The sequence below is a fragment of the Pseudorca crassidens genome, chromosome 18, assembly GCF_039906515.1.
Source record: "Pseudorca crassidens isolate mPseCra1 chromosome 18, mPseCra1.hap1, whole genome shotgun sequence".
Classification (NCBI taxonomy): domain Eukaryota; kingdom Metazoa; phylum Chordata; class Mammalia; order Artiodactyla; family Delphinidae; genus Pseudorca; species Pseudorca crassidens.
The window spans coordinates 57,730,329-57,757,360 of NC_090313.1; the positions used below are offsets into that span (position 1 = coordinate 57,730,329).

Genomic DNA, 27,032 nt, shown 5'->3' on the forward strand with positions numbered 1-27,032 from the left:
ACAAGTGTCTTTCATGCTTCTAGAATTCTCTTTCTAAAACGTAAATTTAATCATTCACTCTTTTGCTTGAAGTCCATCAAAACCCTCCCATCATCTCTAGAATAAAGTTCAAGTTTTTCATCATGCTATACATCTCTTGTTGCTTCTCAAGATACAGTTTATGTTATTCCACTATCAAACTACTTATAGTTCTATGAATGTACCAATTTTATTTCAGGACTCTGTGAATTTTTTCAGGTTCTTTTTGTCTGGAATATCATCCTCCTCACCCCCTAACCCTCAAACCTATCCCAGACACCTAATCATTCAAGTGAACTCCAGATATTTTTTAAAACTCAACCAATCACTCCTCTTTCAGTGTTAAACCTGTGTTTGTGCTTCTACTGTTGACACCAGTTCCCTGCATGTAATTATTTGTTTACTTATTTGTCTCCCTCTTTAATAGACGGTGAGTAGTGTAAAAGTGAGGACTATATTTAGCAAAATGCTTAATAGAAATTAGGCCCTCAACATAAGTGAAACATCTGTAAAATTCTTTGAAGATTGACAATTTTTATAGAAAATTTCTTTATAGAAATCTAAGACATTATTATCTTTGTATTATATCCTATTGTCAACATGTATTCTTTTCTGAAAGTGACTAATGCAATGCAAATACTTATAAGAAATCTATATTACCAAAAAGGTATAATTATTATCATCATATCTCTGTTGATGCACTAATACCTAAAGCCATTATCAAAATCTGGTCCCATACTGCCTACCAGGGTCCCAGCAAGGATATCTTACATAATGTTTACAAGTATTATTTCATTTAATTGTCATGAAAACCTTACAGGCAGGTCTTATTATTATCTCCATTTTACAAATGAGAAAACAGAAGCATGGAGAGATTAAACCATGGAACCAGAAGTAGCAAATCTCTTCTTTTAAACTAGGCAGTTCAGCTCTAGAGCAGCAGTCCCCAACCTTTTTGGCACCAGGGACAGGTTTCATGGAAGACAGTTTTTCCTCGGCCTAGGGTGGGGGACTGGGGGGGAGATGGTTTCGGGATGATTCAAGCGCATCACATTTATTGTGCACTTTATTTCTATTATTATTACATTGTGATATATAATGAAATAATTATACAACTCACCATAATGCAGAATCAGTGGGAGCCCTGAGCTTGTTTTCACTTGTCACTCACTGATAGGGTTTTGATATGAATCTGCAAGCAATTGATTTACTATGGTCTCTGTGCAGTCAAACCTCTCTGCTAACGATAATCTGTATTTACAGATGCTCCCCAGTGCCTCAGCTCCACCTCAGATCATCAGGCATTAGATTCTCATGAGGAGCGCACAACCTAGATCCCTCGCATGTGCAGTTCACAGTAGGGTTCGCGCTCCTATGGGAATCTAATGCCACCACTCATCTGACAGGAGGCAGAGAGGTAATGTGAGCAATGGGGAGCGGCTGTAAATACAGATGAAGCTTTGCTCGTTCGTCTGCTGCTCACCTCCTGCTGTGTGGCCCAGTTCCTAACAGGCCACAGATCGGTACCTGTCCATGGCCCAGGGGCTGGGGACCCCTGCTCTAGAGCATATTCTTTTCATTTCTATGTTATATTTAATAAAAAAACCTTTAAAAATTAAATACACTGTTTTAATTTTTGCTCCTTTAGCTATATTAACAGAGAACAGTTATGTCTAATTATGCTGAATACAAAAACAAGTATGGCTTCCAGATGCCTGTGGTGGAATTATGAACATACTTTGAAATTTAAGGAACACAGAAATGTTCCTTACCTACCTGAAATGTTCACTGGCAACTTGTAATTCATGAGCCATAGCTTTAAGAACACAGGCTTAAAAACTTAACCTTCTTTCAAATCAGAATTTTAGGAAAAACTATCAAATAGAGTGAATTTAAAATAATTCTATGTGACATATTTTTTATGCTTATTTATAGTCACAGTGACATTGTTGAATGTTTGCACACTGGATGTGTAAAATGTTCCATGAAACTGGAATACTCATGTAGACTTTACTTAGGGATACCAGAATAATTTAGAAGGTGTAAATATGAAAAACAGACATTTTAAGTTGCCTCCTCAGAGTTATTAAGTTATGCTTAATAACTTTCCTGTTACAAATTTAATATAGCTTTGAAGAACATAAAGACTCATTTAAAAGACTGTGTGAAATAGGTTACCTGCAAATTGAACAGAACTTTTTTGTTTTTTTCTATTTCTGATGCTTGTGATTGTTGTTGCTGTGCAACTTGCTCGACAGCATCAGTTAATGAAGATATGTCTTGTTTAGCCAGAGCTAGACAAAATAAAGTACATAATAAAAATCTAAATGCAAACATTCTAAGAAACATGTTTCTTCACTCAAAGTCATGAAAATTGTTATGTTTTCTCAAAAATAAACTAAATTTAGGGTTGGTACTCTTCCTTTTTGACTATAAACAAAACCAAAATCAAAGGCCATAAAAACAGACAATTCAAAGTCACCTACTACAATATTATACCTGTTACTTTATGGAACAGTATAAATATTTTGATTGTCCTAAAAATTTTTATCTAGACCATTTGCACATATACTACAATTATAGTGGTATCATAACCATTTCTCAATTGCAGTTGATGAATTTTCATTATAGGCCTGCATTTTCAGGTTGTTATACTTTTTCTAAACATTCTATAAGTTTCTTCCCGGTAAACTTCAACAGCTTCCCTCTATTCTAATTTGCTACTAATTTTAACACAATTATCCTAGCATACTACTTTTTTGTTACCACTCATCTTTTAGTTATATATTTCTGAAGATACCTTCATTACCTTCTTCAGGAACTCCTTGACTCTTCCTTTCTTCGTTGCCTGACATTCTTGTGTCTCTTTTCCCCTTTCTAGTTCACCTTCTTTACTCCTACAAAATAATCAGTGTAGATAATCTTTCACTTTTCTTTTTTTTTTCCAGTCATGTATGAGTGATCCTGAAAGTAAACTAACTGTCAAATATCTCACAAGGATGACAATGACATTCGTCATCAGCTCCAAGAATTAAAATACAATGACTGAGTGAGAGATTTGGGGAAAAAGTAGAACTATCCTTCCATCTTGGTTGTCCTGCTTTTCAGCTGTTATGACACTGGGAAGTTTCTTAATTTCTTTGCTCATCAGTGTCCTCATCTGTAAAACCTCATAGGGCTGTTGTAATAATTAATGTATGTAACATGCTTAGCACAGTAAATGACATAGAGTGAGTAACTAATTATTCTGGATTAGTAGCTAGTACCTCTAGAACTATTATGAAATGGAGTCTAAAACTATAACCAGAATCTGTGAAAAACAGTGCCAAGCTGAATTAGCAACTTCTGTCATGGGTATAGGATGCAGGGAATATGGCACTCCTGTGTAAGGCCAGGGTAAGCCTTACGCAAGTTTAAAATCACCATTCAATCTCTTCTATACGTAGGAGAAACGGATGAGATGAAGGGGTAGATTTTTTTCTCCCCTGAAAGATGGAGAGAAAGAGTTCTTTCCTGTACCAGTGCAACAAATGAATGCTGAGTTGGCAGAGTTAAAGGCACTACCAGTCTTTGGAAAAAGAGTATCTGATTGTGCCTGTCCATTCCTATACAAAAGAAATCATACAATTTTGCATGATTAATAAAAGGAATGTAGTGTTCCTGCTTAACATTTGAACGTACGGATTTTTCTTTTTAGATGACATCCTTTTAAAAATATCTTCTCCCTAAAACCACCTAGTTTCTCTGAAGTTCATGCCATCATGAGCTTCAGATGAGTAAAGTAAGAAAAAGTAAAAAGTAAAGTAAGCTTTACTCTTCCTTATTATCAGTTGACTTCTAAATCTCTACCCTTCACTCCTAGATTACAGTATCTGACTTACTGTGTCTCTATTACTACTTTTTAAAATATTTCTTTGGAATTTCAACATCCACACAGGTGGTACTTTTAATACTCTGACTTCTCAGTTCTTTGATGTTTTTCCTTATCCATCCTCCCACAGAGTATCACTACACCTCATCCGTAATCTCAGATTCAAACACTTATTTTTCAGCTCATCCCTCCTAGTATTCTAACTGTTCAACCACATTGACTCTTCTACCTTTTCATGGTCCCTTAGCCTTTCATGTACTCACGTCACTTACCCAGTTTAGATTCCTTTGCATTCAACCTCACTTTTTTTGTACCGCTCTCTCCCTGTCCTACTTCCCTGGAAAAATTCCAACTAGTTGCTTTGCTTACATACTAGTAGCTGAATATGCCTCAAGAAAAGCACACACCTGTGCTGTGGTCTCACTTAAAATTCAAGACACTTTATGTCAAGTGGGCCCTTGATGCTAGGCCCCGAGGATTCATCAAGTTTCATGGATGATTATTTCACTCCTTCTTCTCTGTCTTCAAACCTCCCACATCTCTTTCCCCCTCCTCTTTCAGTTGATAACCCTTCTTCTTATTTAACTGAGATAGTAGGAAAATATCAGAGAGGGTGGTAAATCACCCCATCTACCAGTCTTCCTGGACCTATACCTATATACTAGTCTATTCTTTTCTTGCAGTGAATAAAGTGTACTTGCTCTGACCTAGGGCCAATCCTCTCCTTCTGTACCCCTTCCTCTCCTACTCAAGGACATTGCTCCTTCAAACGTCCCATCAATAGAATTTCCTCCTTTATTTGGTCAAACATATTATCCTGGACAGCCTATCGTATAATCATCAACAACAATAACCACTTTTGCTTGACACTTTAATCTCTTTCAGCTATTGACCCCTTTCTTTGCTCTCCTTTATAGCCAAGATCCTTGCTGTCTACTTCCTCTCCACCTATTCTTCTTGAACCCCCCAGAATTAATCGTTTACAACTCTAAAGTTCTTATCAAGGTATCTGTGACATCCACATTGCCACTTCAATGGCAAGTTTGGTCCTCATCTTCCTTAACGTATCCATGTCATTGACACATTTGATCATGCCCTCCTCCTTGAAACAACATACTTCTCGGTTTCCTTTGCTGGCTCCTCCTCACCTTTGTCATTTACGTTAGAGCGCCCTAGCACTCAGTCCTCAGGCCTCTTCTTTTCTCTAAACTTACTCTGCAGGTAATGTCATCCAGTTCTATGGCTTTAAACTCCCCTTATAGGCTCACAACTCCCAAATTCATATCCCTAACCTGACATCCCTCTTGAGCTCCAGACTCATACACAATTTCCTACCTGATATTTCCACTTGAATTTTTTATAGGCATTTCAACTTACTATGTTCCAAACCGAACTCTTTATGTCTCTGTCCACTCCATCACTACCCCTAAACCTGCTCCTTCATGGTCTTCTCCATCCCAGTAAATTATAAGTTCATTTTTCTTATTCACACTCAAAACTCTAGAATACTGTCAGGGAGGTATCTAGAAGGATATAGAGCCCAAGGCAATTTAATCAGCCTTGCCCAAGATAATCATAAATGAGAGCTCATTGTTGATGTTCCATAGACCCTTTGAGAAATCATTTTAGATATTCCCCAAGTATGTGGCCCAAGACTGCTGCCCCAATTGTTTTACTCAATAGACAAATCAGAATCTTGACTCTTTTCTTTCTCTTACATGCTGCATGCAATTCTTTTGGCAAAACTCACTGGTTCCACCTTCAAATTATATTGGAATCCAACCACTCCTTACCTCTTCCAAATACTATCTTAGCTAAGAAGGCTTCCCTGATAATCCCTCTAAAACATGACCTTCATCCCCCATTTCCTTACCCTGCCTCATTTTTCTTAACAGCATTTATCACTTTTATCATTTTTCTTTTTTATTTCCTTTTACTAATGTAAGCTCCATGAGGGAAGAGACCTAGAACAGTGCCTGGAACATAACAGGTGTCTAACTATAGTCTATCTCCACTTCAGTTGACCCTGTTCTACTGATAGAATAATGCTTCTGAAACACTGTTCTGATCACATCAAATAGCAACCAATCTTTCAACTCCACCTTAGATGCATCTTCTTTAAGAAGTTTTTCTTGATCTTTCTGGGTATATATGATCTCTCTCTCTCTCTCTTTTTAGTACAATTGTTTCTATATCTCTATTATACCAAGATAGATAACAGTCTAGGTCTCAGGGTAAGATAGGGCTAATCTTGAAGCTAGGTTGTGCCACTTACTAGTTTATTAGGTAAATTCTTTCCAACCTGAGCCTCAGATTCCTTGTCAATAATAGTACTTTCCCCATTAGATTTTTGTGAGGATGAAGTGAAATAATGAATATAAAGCATTTAGCAAATTCCTGCCACTCAACAATTTCTATTCCTACTGTTTACATTACTTTATACTATATTTCCCTATTAGACTATAAGCTCCAGGAAGTCTTACTCATTTTTGTATTCTTTAAAGTATTTGATGAAGAAACCAAAAAAAAAATTAAGAAAATTAGATTTATACAATAAAAAATAAAGTAACTGGTACTTCTTGATATCTATTTCTGAAGCAGCATAAATTGAAGAACTCTTGGGTGATATTTATTTAAACCAGCTATTCATGAAAGGATATCTGGTTTAAAATTGAGGAAATTTTCATTTTTTCTGGATCTTTACTGTAGAATGGACAAAAAATAAAAACAAACTACTGCCATCTACTGATAATTCATTACAATTGCATAAATCAATAAAAACAAGAGTTTAGAGACTAGACAGTATTAATTATTCTTTCATTCAAACCACGTATGTTGGTACATATTATATACAAAGCATTGTGGGAAATATAATTATGAATTTAGTGACTGATTTAAAAAAAACACACCTTATAATACCTATAGTATTTGAGAGTAAATATCCAAATATTACTTATAAAAAATCATTTAGGGGTTTCCCTGGTGGTGCAGTGGTTGAGAGTCCGCCTGCCGATTTTTTCCTGCCCCGGTCCGGGAAGATCCCACATGCCGCGGAGCGGCTGGGCCCGTGAGCCATGGCCGCTGAGCCTGCGCGTCCGAAGCCTGTGCTCCGCAACGGGAGAGGCCACAACAGTGAGAGGCCCGCGTACCACAAAAAAAAAAAAATCATTTAGGCAAAACACTCTCAACGAAAAAAGTAGCTTTACAGAAAACAATGCAATGGAAATACTATAAACCACCATGTTCTATATTAACTATAGCCAACATTTACTAATTACCATAAGTACTTTCACATAGATTATCTGTTTTAGCCTTCAGAGCAATCCTATAAGCTAGACATGATTCTTACCTGTATTTTGTAAATGAGGAGACTAAGACTTCGAGAAATAAGGAAATTCGCCAAAGGTCATACACCCAAGCAGGAAGGATGAAATCTGAAGCAACTAGGATCCAAATTAACATTTATTAGGTATTTAGTATGTTCTAAAGCATTGTGATGAGCATGATTTTTGTGCACCATCTCATCTGAATTCAAGGCGAGTGCCTGTAATTGGCCCTTGGGAGGAGATTTTAAAAAGGCCATGGCTTGAGTTTTTGGAAACTCATCGTCTGGTACCTCCCTTCAAGTTAATGAGCAAAATAAAGCAAGGCTGTCAAACTCCCCTCGGGTTTTGAGAGCTTCAGGCTTAAAAGAATCAAGACGAGGCAACTGTCCATGTGCGCCCATGTCACATAAGCACCATTTTTCATCCTGAATGGAAAAAGCTGCTATGTGGACCTGCCAAGCAGTTTAAGTAGTTAAGTTTATAATTACCTCCTACCCCCTTTAGAACATACATTTGATTAGAAAACAAGGAAAGAAAAATTACTTAGTTAATTTTCACATAAGTGCGAAATTGCTTTTGTTTTTGTTTTCCAAGTGGAAGGGGAGTTTAATAACTGAAGCTGATGTTTAACTGGGGAAGCTAAGAAAACTGACCTGGGGAAGAGAGAAAAGTTTTCCTGGAATTGAGAGTTTAAAATTATGTCTATATTTGTCATAAGCATGATGGAATCAGTTCTGGATGGTTCAATTCCAACAATAAATTAAAGAGGAATCATGGGGAAAATGTAACAAACTGCACAAATCAGTAAGAATCAATAGTACATACTTCAGGTAAAAAAGAGGACAAGTCTTTTCAACCACATGTTTTCAAGAGAAGTTACATCATCAGAGTCATCCAAAAAGAATAAATTTTGGAATAAATAAATCCCAACACAAGGAACACGTGGAGCCAACAGAAGCTGGAAGAGGCAAGGAAAGCTTTGAAGGGAGCACGGTCCTGACACACCTTGATTTAAGACTTCTGCCTCCATAACTATAACACAACACATTTTTGTTGTTTTAAGCCATCCAGTTTGTGGTCATTTGTTATGGAAAACTTAGGAAACTAACATAATCTTTTAACAAGGAAATTTGCATGTTACATGTCCTTTTCTGGAAGGACTCATAAACCCTAGTGTGAATGGTTTAAAGACAAGTGTTCCCAGTTTTATTCTAATTGTTCTCATGATAAGGATTTACATGGTGATTAAGAATGCCTGGGGATTTTCCCAAAGGTTCCCCTCAACAGCCAGGCACTCTCTCTGCCCCCAAAATACTCTAAGTCTCTATGGGGGAAATAGATGCAAAGTCAAATAATGAAAATGTAGAGGAACAGTAGGTGTTCTCTTAGTCTACCTACACTTAACCTCTAACCAATTGACTCATTTTGTTTCCTTTTAAATCATAAGCTGCTAATTCCCACATCACGCTGAATGCGCATGCTGAATGCTAAAGGGTTACAAAGCTAGTCTCCAGTGAGTCTGCCCACTTCTGCTCCTACCAGTGGAACTGTACAGCTGACAATGTCACTTGTGTTTGTTCCTGAACCTGTTTATGCCAGTTGTACTTGTCACTGTGCTTTCATAATTTAATTAAATATTATGTAAACCAATGAAATAGTGTGGAAATAAAGTTTGTTGTTTCTTTAAAAGCTATGTTTAATATTTTGGAAAGACCCAATTAAGGTGAGTTGTTTGAATGTGTGAGATAACTATAAATGATTATAAAGAAGAAATCTGCACTCAGCTTCACAAGTGCCTCTAGGTTATTTTCCTCTTAAAGGAACCGAATCTTGGGAATGCTTAGCTGATGGTTGAGAAGTGTAGTTTATGGAAGAGATATGATGCAGAGAACTCTAATCAGGAGGCCATGTGCAAAGAAAAGGTCTTGGACCTTCTCAACAGATTGGCAAACAAGCATATAGTTGTTTTAGGTTAAAAAATGTTTAAGGTATTATGGTATATTTTCATAACTCTCTGGTTTAACTGACTTTCCTTTGAAACAGTTTTATTTAGATATAATTTATATACTACCATGTTCATCTTTATGAGGTATACAATTTAATGTTTAATTGACTTTTTCAATGTACTGCTTGGTTATGGATACAGGTTGCATCTATGAGAGAGCTTCTCCCATACAAACAAAATGCTAAAAGAAGCAGTTAATTCTGCTTAGCAAGGGGATGGGGATTCAAGGTGATGTTTGAGCTTGAAGGGTCTTGAACAAGTAACAGCTAAAAAAAGCATATAAAGAGAAGAGTGTTCTAAGCAGAAGGGATAGCTTATGCAAAGGATGAAATCATATGGTGTTCCAAGGAACAGCCTTTAGTTTGAGTGGCTTGGGAATAGGGAAGTTGTTTTTTCAAATCTAATTATGCATCTGAATCATCTGTAGAGATTAAAACAAAACAAAAAGCAAAGCAAAACAGGCCGAGACTTGACTCCCCGAGTGAGACTTGACTCCCCGAGTTTCTGATTCAAATGTATATCTGGAGGTGGGGGAGGGGGAAGCTCCCTGGATTTATATTTTTTTAAAGTTCTACTTGTAGTTCTGAGGTGTAGCCAGGATTGAGAGCCACTGGAGTGGGGGGAATGGGGATGAGGTAAGAGAGTGCTAGGAGATGAGGCCACAGCCCAGTACCAGATGATGAAAGGAAATGGTATATAAATACAATATAACAGCAAACTTTCTCTTCCCTGACAGCTTCCCTATTCTGAAATATTTCTTTTTTACCTTTTTTACTGTTACTGTTGCATGACAGAAAATGAATTCCCACCATTGTCTATAAAAACAGAGATAAATGTTTTCACCCAGCTTTGTAACTAAAGACCTCTATTTTGCTTACAGTAATATTTAACATAAAGCAAGCTCAGAGCAGAGTGCATCAGGTGAACCACATAGCACTCAGTGCTCTTAATAAATGTCCAGCAAAAATGATGAAAGTACAATTTTTGACAGAAACATCTGCCAGACACTGAACAGTGGGTTCCTATTCTGGGTTGGTGATGCCATAGAATAGCAGCACCTGCCCACTTCAGGTGCTCTTCTAAACTCCCAGATGGCTGAGATTCTTTCTCTCAGGGACAGGTTCTTCAGCACTTATCGTCTGAGCGACTGTCAGAAGAAAGGGACCCCCTCCTTCTGTCATAACCAGTTCCACAGGAAGCATCCTTTCTCCTACTCTTTGAAGGTTGGAGATATTTCCCCTTGGCCAGAGTGTCTGCCTTCCATATACATAGGAGCTGTTCAATATTTTTAAATAAATGAATGTTATGCTCTTTCAGGGCAGAGAAAGGATGCTAATTTACATCTTTATCACAACTCTAAGGGTCAGTGCCTTCTAATTTTCTACTCCTGGCGCGTAGTTTTCAAAGGGCACCTAGGACCTCCGTTTATCCACACACGTGCTGGAGCTGTAAAGTTTAGTCAGCAAGTTAGGCAGGATCAGCAAAAAGGCAAAGGAGGGGTTCAGCCAACTCGTTTCTGGAAACAACTAAAGCAAAACCGCTAAAAAAATTTAAAAAGTCTACCTCAGGAGGCACGTTACTTGAACTTGGATGGGACAGAGTGCCAAGCGCTAACGCGAGGAGGTTCTCAGACCTGGGCTCTGGGGAGGAAACCGAGTGTCCCGACCGCGCTGCCGGGCCGGCGACTCGCTGTGGCCCGACTGGGAGCGCGGACGCCGGGAAAGGGGTTCATCGCTTCCGGGCAGGGGGAGGAGGTCATCGACCCGAAGCCGCTCGGCCGCGCGCCCAGTCCGGAGGCCCGCCCCGCTCCCTCGCGCCCCGCCCACCCCGCCCAGCCACCGGCCCGCGGACCCGCCTGGCTCCGGTCACTCGGTCGGTCGGCTGCTCCGGTTCCCGTTCCTCTTCCTGGCGCCGGGCGGCTGGTGCGGGCTGGCGCCCTTCTGACCCGGAACTGCTGACGGTTCCCCGCGGTCTGGCGCGTTCGACCCGAGGGTCGCTCCCCGGGTCGCTCCCTTTTCCCCGCACCCAGCCCCCCGGCCCGGCCTCCGCGGCTGTCAGGGGGCTGCCGGGCGGGGGCTCCGTCAGTCCGCGGTCAGGCGGGTGAGGCGGGACGGGCGCCGCCCGCCCAGCGCCCGGGCACACGCTCGCGGCCTCCTGGTCTCGTTCAGGCGGAGGACTGGGGGCGGCAGACGCCTCAGAGCTCGCCGCTCACCGAGTGTGCAGCGGAAGGCGACGCGCGACGGGCGAGGACGGAGAACGACCTCGGGTGTGCGTCCGGCCGGCGGAAAATCTCGAAAGGGCGGGAGGAGTCCGGCAGGTGAGGATCGGCGCCCCACAGGGCCGAGCGCGGACCGGGCGGGTGGCAGAGGCGTCGTGGGGCTTTTCACGGTCCAGAGCGAGGGGGTTAGGAGTGGCGGCAGGAGAAAACCATCCGGGGCACAGGGGGTCACCGAAGGGGTCACCAAAGAGAGACCGGCAGCCTGGGGTGGGGGAGGGCAGGGGCTGGGGGGAGAAGATCTGTGGGCGGAGAGTGAAGAGGAGAGCAGGTGGGACGCACACCTGATCCAAATTGCCGTTGCTTATGAGATAATTGCCATACCTGAGTCCTGCGTGAATCCTGGAGTCTGCTTTTATCTCCTTAAAAACGCATTTAAAAAAAATTGTAGTTGATTTACAATATTAGTTTCAGGTGTACAACATAGTGAGTCAATATTTTTATAGATTTTATGCCGTTTAAAGTTATTATCAAATATTGGTTATATTCTCTGTGCTGTACAATATATCCTTGTAGCTTATTTATTTTATACATAGTAGTTTGTACCTCTTAATCTCCGACCCCTATCTTGCCCCTCCCTCCTTCCCTCTCCACGCTGGTAACCACTAGTTTGTCCTCTGTATCTGTGAGTCTGCTTCTGAAAAACAACAATAACAAAATGCAATTTTTCTGAAGGAAAAAAAAAGCAATTAAGAATTTAAAAATTTTTAATTTTTAGGTGCAGCTCCTTTTAACCTATTGAACTCGACACCCAGGTATTTCATATGAAGGGATGTAAATTAACAAACCAGTGATATCCGGATTAATGATATATCAATAAGTTGACACCCTGTAATTAAAATACAGGACTTTGTCTAAGTCAACAAGTAATTCCCTGCTTAAAATTTGCTACCTGCACCATTGTAAAGCAATTATACTCCAATAAAGATATTTTTAAAAAATTGCTACCTGAAAACAAAACAAAACAAAAACTGTTGTTCTGCTGGAAAGATGTAAAGTACTTTCACAAAATGAATTAAGAGATGGCTTTGCTTTTCATTGTCCTGGTTCTGACAAATAGTGCACTAGCTTTTCTGGGAGGAGTCTAGATTCACTATTTTGGTTACATTTTTAAGTCAATGCAATTCTTTTTACCCATCCACAAGTTTCTGTTGTAACTATAAGGAGATTGATATAACTTTGTATTCTTACTTAGGCTAATTTTTCTTTACAGGTGATTTTGGGGGGCACAAAAACCTTCTTTGAAGAACTTTGTACAGTGTTGAAGGATGGCAGAAGCAGTGTTGATAGATCTCTTTGGTTTGAAATTAAACTCTCAGAAAAACTGTCATCAGACATTACTAATGACATTGAATGCTGTCCGAAACCACCATGGTGCCAAGGCCAAGTTCCTTTGCATAATGTGTTGCAGTAACATCAGCTGTGACCATGATGATTGTGAATTAGAAACAAGCAATGGATTATCTGCTTTCCTGAGAGAATTTGAGACTGTTAGCAATTCCAGCATGGCTGCCTCATTGTATACCATTAAACAAAAAATTGATGAAAAAAATTTGAGCAGCATTAAGGTAATTGTGCCTGTGCACCGGAAGACATTAATGAAGGCTTTTATTGGTCAACTCTTCACTGATGTTTACAATTTTGAGTTTGAAGATTTACAGATGACTTTGAGGGGAGGTCTTTTGAAACAGCCTACTGAAATAAACATAATCACAGCTCAAGAACTAGAGGCAATCCAGAATGAAATAGAAACATATTTGAGAAGTTTGCCAACACTGAAAGGAGAATTAACCATTATCACATCTCCTTTGATCCCAGGTACGTTAAACACTATCTGTTGATTTTACTGGATGTGAAAAGCCAGTCTTTCTTTACAGGTTGTTCACCTCTTTTTGCTTCTTTCTTTTGTAGACTGTTATGAATTTATGTGTTCATTAGCATCAGTTACAACATGGGAGTGTCATGCATTGCCTTGTAGTGTCAGGGGTGTCAAGGGATAGCCACCCTAAGTAAATAATTTCTCTTTATGCGAATTCAGCTTTAAGACAAATCCCCCAGCCTTCCTTTTAAATGAGATTTATGACCGTAAGCATTTCCTACTCAGAAATTCTGAAACCTTAACTCATTGGTGCTTTCACAGAAGAATGAAGTTTACTGTGAGCTATATGCTATTGGGATAACAAAGACAAATGGGACAAAAGATACCCTTTGAAGAGCAATAATCCCACAGAAAAGGTAAAACAAACTCAAAGCATTATGTCGTAAGAATAGGTGGAGGTATAAAGAACTGTAGAAATTAGAAGGCAGATAAACTAATGCAGGATGAGGTGATTAGCGAAAGTCTTAATGAGAGACTGGGTTTGTAATGCTTATAGTCTTTTGTATGTCATGTTTTTAATCTTCATTGTTTATCTTCAACAGATATTTTCATACATGGATTTACTACAAGAACAGGTGGGATATCTTACATACCAACTCTTAGCTCATTCAACCTCTTCAGTAGTTCCAAACGGAGAGATCCCAAGGCTGTTGTTCAAGAAAATCTGCGTAGGCTGGGGAATGCAGCAGGATTTAACGTGAAGAAATTTTACCGAATAAAGGTACAATTTTATTTCCTATTTTGGAAGATGTAAAGTATATTCTTATTTATTTATTTATTTATTTATTGCTGTGTTGGGTCTTCGTTGCTGCATGCGGGCTTTCTCTAGTTGCGACGAGCAAGGGCTACTCTTCCTTGCGGTGCGTGGGCTTCTCATTGTGGTGGCTTCTCTTGTTGTGGAGCGCAGGCTGTAGGCGTGCAGGCTTCTATAGTTGTGGTGCGCAGGCTCTGTAGTTGTGGCTTGCAGGCTCTAGAACACAGGCTCAGTAGTTGTGGCGCATGGGCTTAGTTGCTCCGTGGCATGTGGGATCTTCCCGGACCAGGGATCGAACCCTGGTGTCTTCTGCATTGGCAGGTGGATTCCTAACCGCGGCACCACCGGGGAAGTCCCTAAAGTATATTCTTGACTCTGCTAATGACTACGTGGACTTTAAATAAGTTATTTAACTTTTGCATCTAGTGTTTTATCTAAGATTTAGGATAGTATTTGTGATTATTTTTCTTAGAGCTGTATACCATAACCTAAAGATCAATTCTATGATGATATATATATATTTCATCTGGAGCTCCTCACATCTAAAAGTACAGTGAATTCTCAGAGTATAGTACCACTGCCCTTTTTGATTTAGAAGGAAGGTTCCTGCTTGGTGGGAGAGAAAACCCATTATTAATCAACACTAGGAGGAACTCGGGTACAACTGATGAGATAATTGTTTCTTACAGAATTCCAGCATTACTTGACTCCAGGAAAAGTAAAAAGATCATTGATTTGGAAATTTAATTTCTTTCAGTAAATTAGTACTTTGTGGAAAGTACTGCAATTAGAGATTTACCCATCTCTAGTGGGAGGTATTCATGATGGATGGACTATTTTGAATTTTTTAAAATGTTTGTTAAATGTAAAAGTCTGCTTTCCTTTGAGGAAAATATGCAGAGATTATCATATCATAAAGTTAAATACGTAAGTTTGTTATTTTATCATATATGGACCTGATATATTTAATGAACGCTTGTAACCTTAAACTGGTTATATAATTTTGTACAAGATGCGTACTTTAAGAAAAGCTTATGGTATGAGAAACTCTATCTTCAAAACATTTTTTTCTCACATCTTTGGTATTAGACTGATCATGCCAATGATGTCTGGATTATGGGAAGGAAGGAGCCTGAATCTTACGATGGAATCACCACAAATCAAAGAGGAGTCACAATAGCGGCTCTTGGTGCTGACTGTATACCGATAGTTTTTGCCGATCCTGTCAGAAAAGCATGTGGGGTTGCTCACTCTGGTAAGTGTACTTAATTAAACATCTAGGATTTTACCAATTTTTTTGGTACGGGAAAAGTTATAATTTCTTTCTGATGGATATTACAAATAGTTAATTACTACCCATGGTGATAAGTGTAAAGATAGGGAAGAGCTAGCAGACTCTTAGGACAGGAGCAGATAAAAGGAGTCCCTAAGTTAAATTATATGAATCAGAGTATAATTCCCAAAGAAAGCAGTACTTAGGCTGATTCCTGGGGGATTTATAGGATTTGGCTAGGTGCCAGTGTTTCTCAGCAGGCGTGCTATTAACATTTGGGGCAAGATAGTCTTATGCTGACTGCAGACCAAGTTTACTTGGCTTTTTGAAATTCTTCATGCCAGTAGCACTCAGAGTTGTAAGAACCAAAAGAAAAAAAAAAGCCTCCATGCTTTTCAAAACACTCCCAGGGAGTTGTACTGCCTCTAGTTGAGAACCCTTGAAGTCCAGGTAATAGGGAATAGGAAGTTGAGACATGTTGGGTCGCAGAAGGTGTTTATGAAAATGCAGCAGCATGTGTAAAGGTGTGGAGGTAAGAAAAAGCAAGATATGTTTGGAAAACCGCATTTAGTTTAATATGCTGTAGTCTAGTGGCTTTAGCTGTTCTCTGAAGATAAGAACAAAGAATTTTTAGGTTCTGTGTTGTGTTAATGGAATTTTGTTTTCTGGTGATTTTTTTTAAAAAATACTGTTTAGACTATCCAGTGGTTATGAGTCTATGTAAAATGAAGAATGATCTTTTAGATTTTCTTCTGCTTGTAAATCAACAATTACTTTGCATTTTAGACTATAGATAAATAAGAAAGTGGTGCATTTTTCTTTTGATCTGGCTAAAGTAATGAATGACTAGAAGTCAGTGACATTGTCAAAAGTTACTTAAAATTTGAGTTTTAGTTCCTGGATATAAAACGGGAATATTATTTGCTACTTCCTGGGTTTTGAAACATTAAATTCAAAAGTATCAAAGATAAAAGAAACAGTCTTGAAAAGGAACAAAGTTAGATGTCTCACACGTCTCGATTTCAAAACTTGTTATAAAGCTACAGTAATCAAAACAGTATGTATGGGCTTCCCTGGTGGCGCAGTGGTTGAGGGTCCGCCTGCCGATGCAGGGGACACGGGTTCGTGCCCTGATCTGGGAGGATCCCACATGCCGCGGAGCGGCTGGGCCCGTGAGCCATGGCCGCTGAGCCTGCGCGTCCGGAGCCTGTGCTCCACAACGGGAGAGGCCACGGCAGTGAGAGGCCCGCGTACTGCAAAGAAAAAAAGAACAGTATGTATGGTGCTGGTATAAAGACAGACGTATAGAGCAATGGAATAGAATAGACATCCCAGCAATAAACCCTTGCATATACGGTCAAATGATTTTTCACAAGGTACGTAGACTATACAATGGGGAAAGGACAGTTTCTTTAACAAATGGTACTGGGAAAACCGGATAGTCATATGCAAAAAAATAATGTTAGACCCTTATCTTATGTCATATATAAAAATTAACTCAAAATGGATCAAAGATCTAAATGTAAGAGCTAAAACTCTAAAACTCATAGAAGAAAGTGTAATCGTAAATCCTTGTGATCTTGGATTAAGCAATGGTTTCTTAGATATGATGCCAAAAGCACAAGCAACAGAAGTAAAAATAGATAAATTGAATTTTGTCAAAAGTAAAAACTTCTGTGCATCAAAGGACACAGTAAACAAAGTGAAAAGTCAACCCAACTGATTGAGAGTAAATATTTGCAATTCGTATATCTACTAAGGAGTTAATATTCAGAATATATAAAGAACACCTACAGTTCAGCAACAACAACAAAAACCAACTTGATTGAAAAATGGGTAAAGGACTTCAATAGAACATTCTCCAAAGATGATATGCAAATGTCCAACAAGCATGTGAAAAGATGCCCAACATCACTAATAATTTGGGAAAAGCAAATCAAAACCAAGGATATCACCTCACACCCATTAGGATGGCTAATACTATAAAAAAAAAGTGTTGGTGAAGAGAAATGGAAACCATAATGCACTATTGGTGGGAGTATAAAATGGTGCAGCTCCTATAGAAAACAGTATGATGGTTCCTCAAAAATGTTTAAATAGAATTATCATATTACCCAGCAATTCCACTTCTGAATATATATCCAAAAGAATTGAAAGCAGGATGTTGGCAGAATATTTGCACACCCATCCTCATAGCAGAACTATTCACAGTAGCTAAGAGGTGAAAGTAACCCAAGTGTCTATCCATGATTGAATGGATAAGCAAAATTCATACAATGGAATATTATCCAGCCTTAAAAAGGAAGGAAATCCTGACCCATGCTACAACATTGAATGAATCTTGAGGATATTATGCTAAGTGAAATAAGCCAGTCACAAAAAGACAAATACTATATGATTCCACTTATAGGAGGTACCTAGCGTAGTCAAATTCATAGGAACTGAAAGAAGACGGGTGGTTGCCAGAGACTGGGGAAGGTGGAAAGGCCAAGTTCTTGTTTAATGGGCATAGAGTTTTAGTTTGCAAAATGAGAAAGTTCTGGAGATTGGTTGCACAACAATGTGAATAGACTTAACGTTACTGAAGAGTACACTTGTAAACAGTTAAAATGGTAAATTTTATGTTATGTGTTTTTTCCCACGATTTTTAAAAGTGTGCATAAAAAGTGAAGGAGAGAAGACTAAGAAGATATAATTCCAGTGGAAACTGAAAGTATAGAACATTTTAAAAAGGAAGTGGAAGGGACCTCCCATTAAATGTCTCTTCTGTGTCAGGTGCTTTGTATAATATACCTCATTTAAAACCCAGTATTTTAATTAATTAGTTGACTATTTGGCTTAATTAATTAATTTTGTGATTCATTTACTATTTCTGGACTTCGAAAATACATAAACTGACTCTGTTCATTTTTAACTTAGATATAAATTATGATGAAATTTTCTTATGTTTTAACTTTGCTTATCTCTTTTTCTTCGTATTTACTAGGTTGGAGAGGTACTTTGTTAGGTGTTGCTATGGCTACAGTGAATGCTATGATAGCAGAATACGGCTGTAGTTTGGAAGACATTATTGTTGTACTGGGGCCTTCAGTAGGACCTTGCTGTTTTACTCTTCCAAGGGAATCAGCAAAGGCATTTCATAATCTTGATCCCGGATGTGTACGGCTCTTTGGCTCACCAAATCCCTATGTTGACATCCGTAAAGCCACGAGGTATGCTTGATTTCAGTCCAGAACTGCAAGTTTGATTATTGCTTATTGCTTCTAAAATGAAGATAATTTTAGAAAACAATTAGTAACTCCAAGAAAAATTCAGGTGGCAGATATTTAAGTAGCTGACATATACACTTACACAAAAACTAATTTTAAATATGAAATCTTTTCTCATTGAAGTTTGAATAACAGCAGTCTTTTGATCTGGTATCTCTTATTGATTTAAAAGTGAAGGAAGAAACAGCTGGCATTTAATTTTAAGAGATCTACTTAAACTTCATATAGAAAAGTTGGCACTTTTTATAGAAAAGAATGGCACGTCACAGACATTCCTCAGCTAAATTCTCCTAAATATAATAAACTATCAGGAAACTGATATTTTAAAATTATTCTTATTCTCTAATTAACTGGAGGAATATGTTTTTCAACAAAAATACTAGATAATATAAACACATAGATACTTTCAAGTTTTTTATGGTCCCTTGCATTTTTGAATTTATGAAATTTTGCTATTAATAGATAATAAAAATTATTTGTCATTTCTACAAAGGAAAATTGATGTCTGATTTGAATCGTGTTTCTTTTCCAGTCAGCAAAACCTTACCCAGATTCTGCCTCATTTAGTACATAAGTAGAAAGGATTGAAATTGATTCTTAAATGTGACCTGTGAAATAAGTGTCACTAATTTATAGTCATATTTCATACCATGAAGTGTTCAAAGAGAAGCAAATTTTCTGTGAAAAATCTGGTTAATAGAAGGAAAGGAGGCGGGAGAGCCAGATGACTACAAAGCACGCTCTGTCTGAATCAATTGAATCTTGTCTTCAGGATTCTTCTTAAATTAGTACTTGATTTTGCTTATAAAAGTTTCTTCTTAAATAATTACTTGATTTTGCTTATAGAATCCTATACCCAGATCATGTCTGCAGGACAATATGGCGGTTATACAGTTCACATATGAACTTAGATGATTAATGGTGGTGAAATCTACCATTTCCTGACTTGTCCTTGTTCTGTAACTGAATAACAATTTGCATTGTTCCAAGCAGATCTTTCCCAGGATTCTTTTACACCAATATCCATACTTTTTCCATATTGCTTTGGCTGTTGGTAAAGTAAACTTTCTGTCTTTTGAAAAATCTTTATCCTAAGGATTCTTCTAGAACAGGGAGGAATTCTACCACAGAATATTCAGGACCAGAACCAAGATCTCAACCTCTGTACCTCCTGTCATCCTGACAAGTTTTTCTCCCATGTCCGAGATGGCCTTAACTTTGGTACACAAATTGGCTTCATATCAATTAGAGAATGAGGTATAGTAGCTTCTCTCTCCCTGCTCCTTCTCCCTTCTCCTCCCTCTTTCCACCTTTCCCTCCCCTCATTTTAAAAAATAATTAATTATATTTAACTTTACTTATTTATTCCTATAGGAAGAATTAATTCTCTACTCTTTAGTGAAGCAATAGTAGTAGAACAGTTAATTTTCTGTGACATACTCTAATATAAAGAGCAGCTACTTCTTTTCCTAGTTAATGAAGAATATATTATAAGTATATATAAAAGTATAAAAATAAAATAATTTTTTCATTAAAAAATCATGTTATATATGCCATTTAACTCTCCTATGTACTTGACATCTGTATATTTTCTTTTTTTGACATCTGTATATATTTTTTTGACATCCGTATATTTTCTATCATAACATCTTTATATCTTTCTTTTTTAAATTCTTTTAATTTTTGAGAAGAAATCTTTACATAAAAATTCGAAATTCTATAATGATAATACATACACAGACCAGCCTGGTTTTACAACCAAATTTCCAGCTGATTATCTATAGTAGGAGTTGGTCAGTTTTCTTTAAAGGGCTAGATAGTACATATTTTAGGCTTTGTGCAACATGTAGTCTCTGCTCAGCTATTCAACTCTGCTTTTGTAGAGCAAAAGCAGACAGGAGCAGGAATGAATGAGTATGTCCAGCTTCAGTAAAACTTTATTTACAAAATAAAGATTTGGTCCACAGGGTATAGTTTGCTGACACTTGAGCTACAATCATAGAGCAAGATTTAGCGTAATTTCATTAAATTAGTATTTCTTAGAGATGGACTTTTTTTTTTAGTTATACAAAAAATATTTTGTGACAGTGATTTGGCACTGACCCTTTAGCATATACCTGATTTTCTTTAAGGTTACTTTTAATTGAATTAATATCGTTTTTAGGCTTTACAATGTCTTTAACTCTTTAATATACAAAAGGCTTTGATAGATTTAGTGATTCTTACATTGATATTTTAATAGCACTACTAATGGCCGCCTCATATTTGATTTCTATGTATTTTTACAGATACTTGACTGGATTTTTGCATAACTATTTCCTGCTTCCTTCCAAACCAACTGTAAGAGAGAAATTTAGCTGTTTGATATACTTAAAACCAAAAGGATTATAATGAATAATTCATCTTTCAGATATATTTTCATTATTATCCAAAGCCAAATGATTTCATTGATTCTAACTATAACTGACACAAAATTAATATGATGTATTGGGTTGGCCAAAAGGTTTGCTCAGTTAATGAATACGTTGTTCAATAATGTTCTTGGTGAAAATGAAAAATGTGTCTTTTATTTTTACTTAAACCCAAATGAACTTTTTGGCCAACCCAATAGTTTATATGTTACACAGATAAGGATTATTCTTAAAGTTTGTAGTCTGTATTTGTTATGTAAATCAGGAATAGGTCTATTCAGTTTAGTATTTATTGGGTAGCCTCTATTTGTCAAGTGTTGTGTGAATCATAGGTGAAATCAAGATGAGTAATACTTTTTCCCTTTGAGTCTAATGCAGTGGAAGAGATAAACACTTCTAACACTTTAATTTTAATAGCCAAAGAGTACAGGAGAAGGGAGGATTAATTCTATGTGAAAGGCAGAATAGAGAAGGTATTACAGGGAACATGATTTACCACATGCGCCTGAAAGATGATGTATAGGCTTTTGACAAATAAAGAACAGCCATAACAGGTAGAGGGAATACCATAAACTAGGGCGTGAAGCTGTACGTGTATAACATGTTCTGCAAAGAGAAAGGTGTGGGCAGGAGTTACTGGAAAAACAGGTTAGAAACAGATTAGTTCAGGTCTTGAATACTGTGAGAGAGTTTGGAGTTTATTTTCCAGGCAAAGAGTAGGCATAGAAAGTAGGAGAGTGTTTTTATGTCCTTGGCATTATATTTAACAGGATGGATTTAACTTGTGAGAGACTAAAGCAGAGAGATTAGTTAAGAGGCAGTCACGATACTTTTAAAAAGAAATAATGAAACCTGAATGCAGTGGAAATTAAAACAGAGGCAAGAGTAGATGAATTAGCGAGACATTTCAGAGATGGAATCTGCAGATCCTGTTCCTAGATCATGGAGGTAAGAGATGAGGAAGAGTGGAGAAGTCCCTGATGCCTCCACAGTCTCTGCTTGGCTGACTACCTAGAGTGGCAGCAAAGATGGGGAGGAGGTTTGGGGCAATGGGGAGGGATGATGAGATTGACACAAAGACTGAAGTACATCCAGATGGAAATTATGTGGTCAACAATTGGAAATAGAGACCAGGAACCTGGGAGGGAGTTGCGAAAAAGACAGCAATTTGGGAGTTGGCTATGCAGAGGCAATGCCCGAGTCTGCTGGAATAGGCTGGATCATCTCCGTAGAAACATAGAGTGAGAAGAAGGGAGGTCCAAGGATGAAACCTCATGCAACACTTGCATTTGGAGAGCCAGAAGCTGAACCAGTCAAAACGATTGATCCTAGAAGAAAAAAATGTATAGTCATTTTGGAGAAAGAAGCCAGCATCGATATGAGAGGAAAAGAAATCTTCAGGGAGTTCCCTGGTGGCCTAGTGGTTAGGATTTGGTGCTTTCACTATGGAGGCCCAGATTTGATCCCTGGTCCGCATCCTGCATGCCATTCAGCGTGGCCAAAATACAAAAATAAATAAGTAAGTTAAAAAAAAAAAGAAATCTTCAGAGAGAAAATGAGAAGAAACCAATGGATTAACCATGTTGAAGCTGTTCTATAGGTCATGGTGGAGGAGTCAGATTTCAGTTCTTTGAGGACGAGGATGCACCAGTGTCAACCCTTCTTCGCTAGTATTTATTGGAGAAAATAAAGCACCGAGGGCTGTATTTTGAAGCATGGTGTGTGTGTGTGTGTGTGTGTGTGTGTGTGTGTGTGTGTGTGTGTGTGTGTGTGTGTGTGTGTGTGTGTGTGTGTGTGTGTAGGGGGGATGAGTAGTCTTAAGTGTATTTGTAGGCTGAAGAGAGGAGTTAGGCTGTTTTCACTTGGGAAAAATGGTATGTATGGTACATACTTTTAATGTGAATTGTCACATTGTACCTTAAAAAGATTTCTTATTTCATACATATATTTCTTACCTGAATATGCAGAAAATTACATTTGTTTGGTACTTATAAAGGACTTTCAAGTCCATTACCTCATTTTACCTTTACAGGTACCTTGAAGTACATGTCAGGTGCTATTCCTTTTATTCAGATGAGAAAACTGAGCCTCGTTCAGGTAGAGGCTAAAATCACATAATTTGTGATAAAGTAAGATTTGAACCCACATCTTGTGACTCCAAATGTCATTTCAGATTTTACAGTTAATCAGAGCTATCTAAATTAAATTTTTGCAACTTTTTGTTAATATCACGTATTCATCCACTCAGTCAAAATTTTGTTGAGGTGCTAGGGTAGGTTAAAAATTATAGTTATGGCCCTCAAGATATTTAATATCCAGTGAAAGTGACATTCAATAAAGCAACAATTTTAATACTGTGATATGTGTTGTAAGGTTGTTTAATTCTTTTATGTAACTCATAGCTCAGTGTGAAATTTATATATAATACCTCATTTCTTCCAATTTAGGGAAGGCATTAAATACAAATCATAGGACAAACTCATGCAATCAAACTCATGTAAAATACTCTTGTTTCATGATAACAATAAGATTAAGAAATAATTCCATTGAGAAAGATGGATAATTTTCCACTTCTTCACTGTATATTATTTTGTTGAATGCAGAGTATTAGGCAGCCATGTTTTACTTTATGTATCAAAGTACTCCAAAACCAAATAAAAATTATGTTTGATTATCTATGATTTTGCATTATCTGTGTCAAAGCATAGAATGAAAAGTTGTCTCCTTGCTGTTTTACTGAGTGAAAAGTATTTATTCAGTAACTCAAAAACAGAATGTTGGTTGTTAAATAGTCATATCTTATTGCCTCTACAAGATCTCTCTCATTTTTAAGCATTTGTATATAGGTTTCTGGGACTTTCACGGTGTAACTACAATGATGACTTTTAATAAGTTTTGTTCTGTTTTCAATCTAAGCACTACTACTAACTGCACATAGAAAATATAAGTTGTCATTTTAGTAAGACGATAAATTAAGTTTGTAAATCAGAGTTCATGACATGATTTTTTAGAGGTGCTAATTAGCGAACTAAAATTTATCTAATTGTAATTTTAAATTCTGAAGAGTAGCATAGTGATTAAATATGCTATACTCCATTGCTTTATAAAGCAAAGGAAAAAATCATCTTTCCACTAGGAGGTAGTATTTCTACAAGTAGCTCTGCTCTGTTTCTTGGTATAAAGTTGAACCAATCTTAATCTCTATTTATTTGTACAAAACACATATATAGCTCTTACTGTAGATGCAACTTATTATAGTTCAAGTAGGTAAAAACATTTAGGAATCCTCACCTACCTGGGTCTCACTTCTACAGAATCTCCAGTAACTCCTCTTCTGTAAATAGATTGGGGGGTGGGAGGGATTCAAAGAAGCTTATTCTGTGTCACATGACAAAAACATACATGATACCCATGGATTCAGAAGCTGGAAATAAGAGGACAGTGACATATGAACTCATTTTATATCTCAAAGTAGGATTTGATCTTTGTTTTCACTCAGTTGTCCTAAAGTTATACTTCCGATGTATCCATCCTTTTATGTGAACTCTTCGTGCCACCAATCTTAGACATGGATCTGTGTGTGTGCTAAATGGTAAACAAGAAGTATGTGCCATGTATGGTGCATAGCCTCTTTGCCCCAGCTACTGTAAAGTCACACAAAATACATTGGATGCAGTGGAATCATAGATTTCTCTCTATAAAAATTTTGTATATCGGGCAGTAAAGAATGGAAGCATGGTCCTTATGCTCACTGTATGTGTTTATGGGAGCTCTGGTCTAGAGCACGTCCATTTCCATTGTAGGCAGTGTTTTTAAACTTTACTTGTGATTTCAAAGATGAGGCAACTGCTGTAAGTAATGCATTGTTCCGTGTGAGGTCACTGCTTAATGAAGGAAAAAGAAATCTGCCAGTACTGCTTTTTCCGGATTAATGCATTTGGTTTGGACTCACAATGATCACATGTCAGTTGTGTGGAGACAAACTTCTCATACTCTCCGTAGACACATTTTCTTCGTAGAGAAAGAAATGGTTACATCACGCTCCCTATGTCTGTGCCAATTGCCTGAGGTGAGCTATGTCCTTTCTGTATCTGGAGCAGGCTTTTTCTTTTATGTAGTTCTCAAAAGACTGGGGTGTCCAGTTACTGTATCTTATTAAACAATTAAAATTTCTAGCAGATTCAGTAGCTCAAAATACCACATTCCTTTCTAACAACAACAAAAAGGGTACTCTCATTCCATGAGAAACATCTGTAGAAAATAGACCTGTTCGTGGTGACAATTGAGTTTTGAATTTTTATTTTCCTTTATTTTCTTCTTATTTATTTTTGCATCATACATTCCTACAGTTTACATCTTACCAGTGCTTCCCTATTATTTCACTTTCCTTAAGTACTTGTTTTAGCCTGAATCTAATCAAGCTCTAGAGCTAATTATCAATGTGTAAGAAATATGGGGGAGGGAGGATTAAGTTAAAGGATACCACAAATTTGGGGTGGTAAAAAAGTGATCCACTTTTTGAAACTGGTCAAGAATTTTAAAAAGGGTGGGAGATACAGCTGAAACCAATATGTCAACTATACTTCAATAAAATTTTTTTTAAATAAAAAAGTGGCTATATCATTTTACCAAAAAAAAAGATAAGAGGGGGACTATTCTGGATTAAAATAAATTTATTAGACCTAACAGTCCCATGAAATGAGTGGGCCTAGTTTGGATTCCAATGAGAAGAAATAAACTATAGAACATATTTTTGAGACAATTGGGGAAAATTTGAATATGATCTAGGTATTAAATGATGCCAGGAATTATCATTAGTTTTTCTAGAGGTTAATGATATTGAAGTTCTGTAAAAAATATCTATGTTGATCTGTATTGAACTGTGTAGGAGTAAACTGATGTGTTACATGCCAGTTGCTACCAAATGTTTCAATAATAATGATAGTAATAAGGATATGATGCAAACATGGCAAAATCTTGAACTGTTAAACCCGAGCGATGGTTATCTGGGGGTTCATTGTACTGTTTTCTCTACTTTCGTGAATGTTTGAAATTTAGCCATAATTTTTAAAAATTTAAACTTCTTGCACTGCTAGTAATATTTAAAGTAACAATTTTTGTTTAGAAAATGTACACATTTCAATTTTCTTTATTAAAGCAGAAGATGAACATTGTCAACTCATTCTTTTATATGCATGGTGTGGGGAGTGGAGAGGAGAAAGCAAACATATCTGACTGTTGGATTCTTGTTTGAATGAAGAATATGAGGATTATATGCCATTTATATTAACACAGGAGGTCTATAATTCACAAAATAGGAAACAATAAGGAGCCACACTTTTCTGCTAAATAACTATCCTAAAATAATAAGCTTACTTTTACATTTTCTATTTTATTAAGTGGAATCTGGTTGGTATGATGATTCCTTTAATGAAAAACTACATGGAACTTCCACCCTCTGGCATAAGAATAGAATAGAATAAAAGTGTATGGCTTAATAGCAGTTTATGGTAAAAGTTAGTGTTTTTCAATGAGAATTAATGGGACTGCCAAAAAACCTCATGAGATCCCAGGTTGCCATATAGAAATATACTTCTAGGATGAGCAAAGCAATGTTTCTATTCTGTTCTAAATTGATTAGACCATACTTGGGGTATTGTAGTACATTTTTGGGAAGTACCCCTTAAACAAGGTCAGAGAAAAGCAATACTAATGGTGAGGGGGCCCAAAGCCAGATTATGGGAGGGATGGGTCAAAGGGACTAGAAATGATTAGCTTGGAGAAAAGAAGTCTCAGTGGAATTTAAACAACACACCATAGATATTTGAAGTACAGAATGCTGATGGAATAGAAAAAAATAGAACAAATTAGTGGAAATTATAGGAAGACTGATTTTGGATTAGTATGAATGTTGAGAAAGACTATCTGCCATGGGCCTTAAGTACTCCAGC

The 27,032-nt window shown here is 37.4% G+C and overlaps 2 protein-coding genes across 16 annotated transcripts in view; one reads left to right on the forward strand and one right to left on the reverse strand.

Annotated features, from left to right (window-relative positions):
- CCDC122 (coiled-coil domain containing 122) overlaps positions 1–11,252 on the reverse strand; it is a 33,773-nt gene extending 22,521 nt beyond the window's left edge. Inside the window, exons 1-3 of one of the 12 annotated variants that reach the window (XM_067713621.1) lie at positions 11,072–11,252; positions 7,239–7,332; positions 2,828–2,915 (exon numbers count right to left, since the gene is read on the reverse strand). Coding sequence is in view for 5 of the 12 variants with exons in the window: in XM_067713613.1 (XP_067569714.1) it covers positions 2,197–2,312; positions 2,828–2,873 (162 nt within the window). In the remaining 7 variants the exon portion in view is untranslated. Of the gene's footprint in view, positions 1–2,196; positions 2,313–2,827; positions 2,983–6,808; positions 6,896–7,238; positions 7,333–10,783; positions 10,861–11,071 lie in introns of those variants that run through there. The other 11 variants (XM_067713613.1, XM_067713614.1, XM_067713617.1 and 8 more) reach the window with 11 other exon arrangements.
- A 68-nt stretch (positions 11,253–11,320) lies between these two features.
- The window catches only part of LACC1 (laccase domain containing 1), a 66,930-nt gene continuing 51,218 nt past the window's right edge, over positions 11,321–27,032 (forward strand). For 2 of the 4 annotated variants that reach the window (XR_010937013.1, XM_067713612.1), the window contains exons 1-6: positions 11,321–11,537; positions 12,709–13,313; positions 13,917–14,095; positions 15,218–15,383; positions 18,388–18,613; positions 19,767–19,927. Coding sequence is in view for 2 of the 4 variants with exons in the window: in XM_067713612.1 (XP_067569713.1) it covers positions 12,764–13,313; positions 13,917–14,095; positions 15,218–15,383; positions 18,388–18,613; positions 19,767–19,926 (1,281 nt within the window). In the remaining 2 variants the exon portion in view is untranslated. Of the gene's footprint in view, positions 11,538–12,708; positions 13,314–13,916; positions 14,096–15,217; positions 15,384–18,387; positions 18,614–19,766; positions 19,928–20,958; positions 26,256–27,032 lie in introns of those variants that run through there. The other 2 variants (XR_010937012.1, XM_067713611.1) reach the window with 2 other exon arrangements.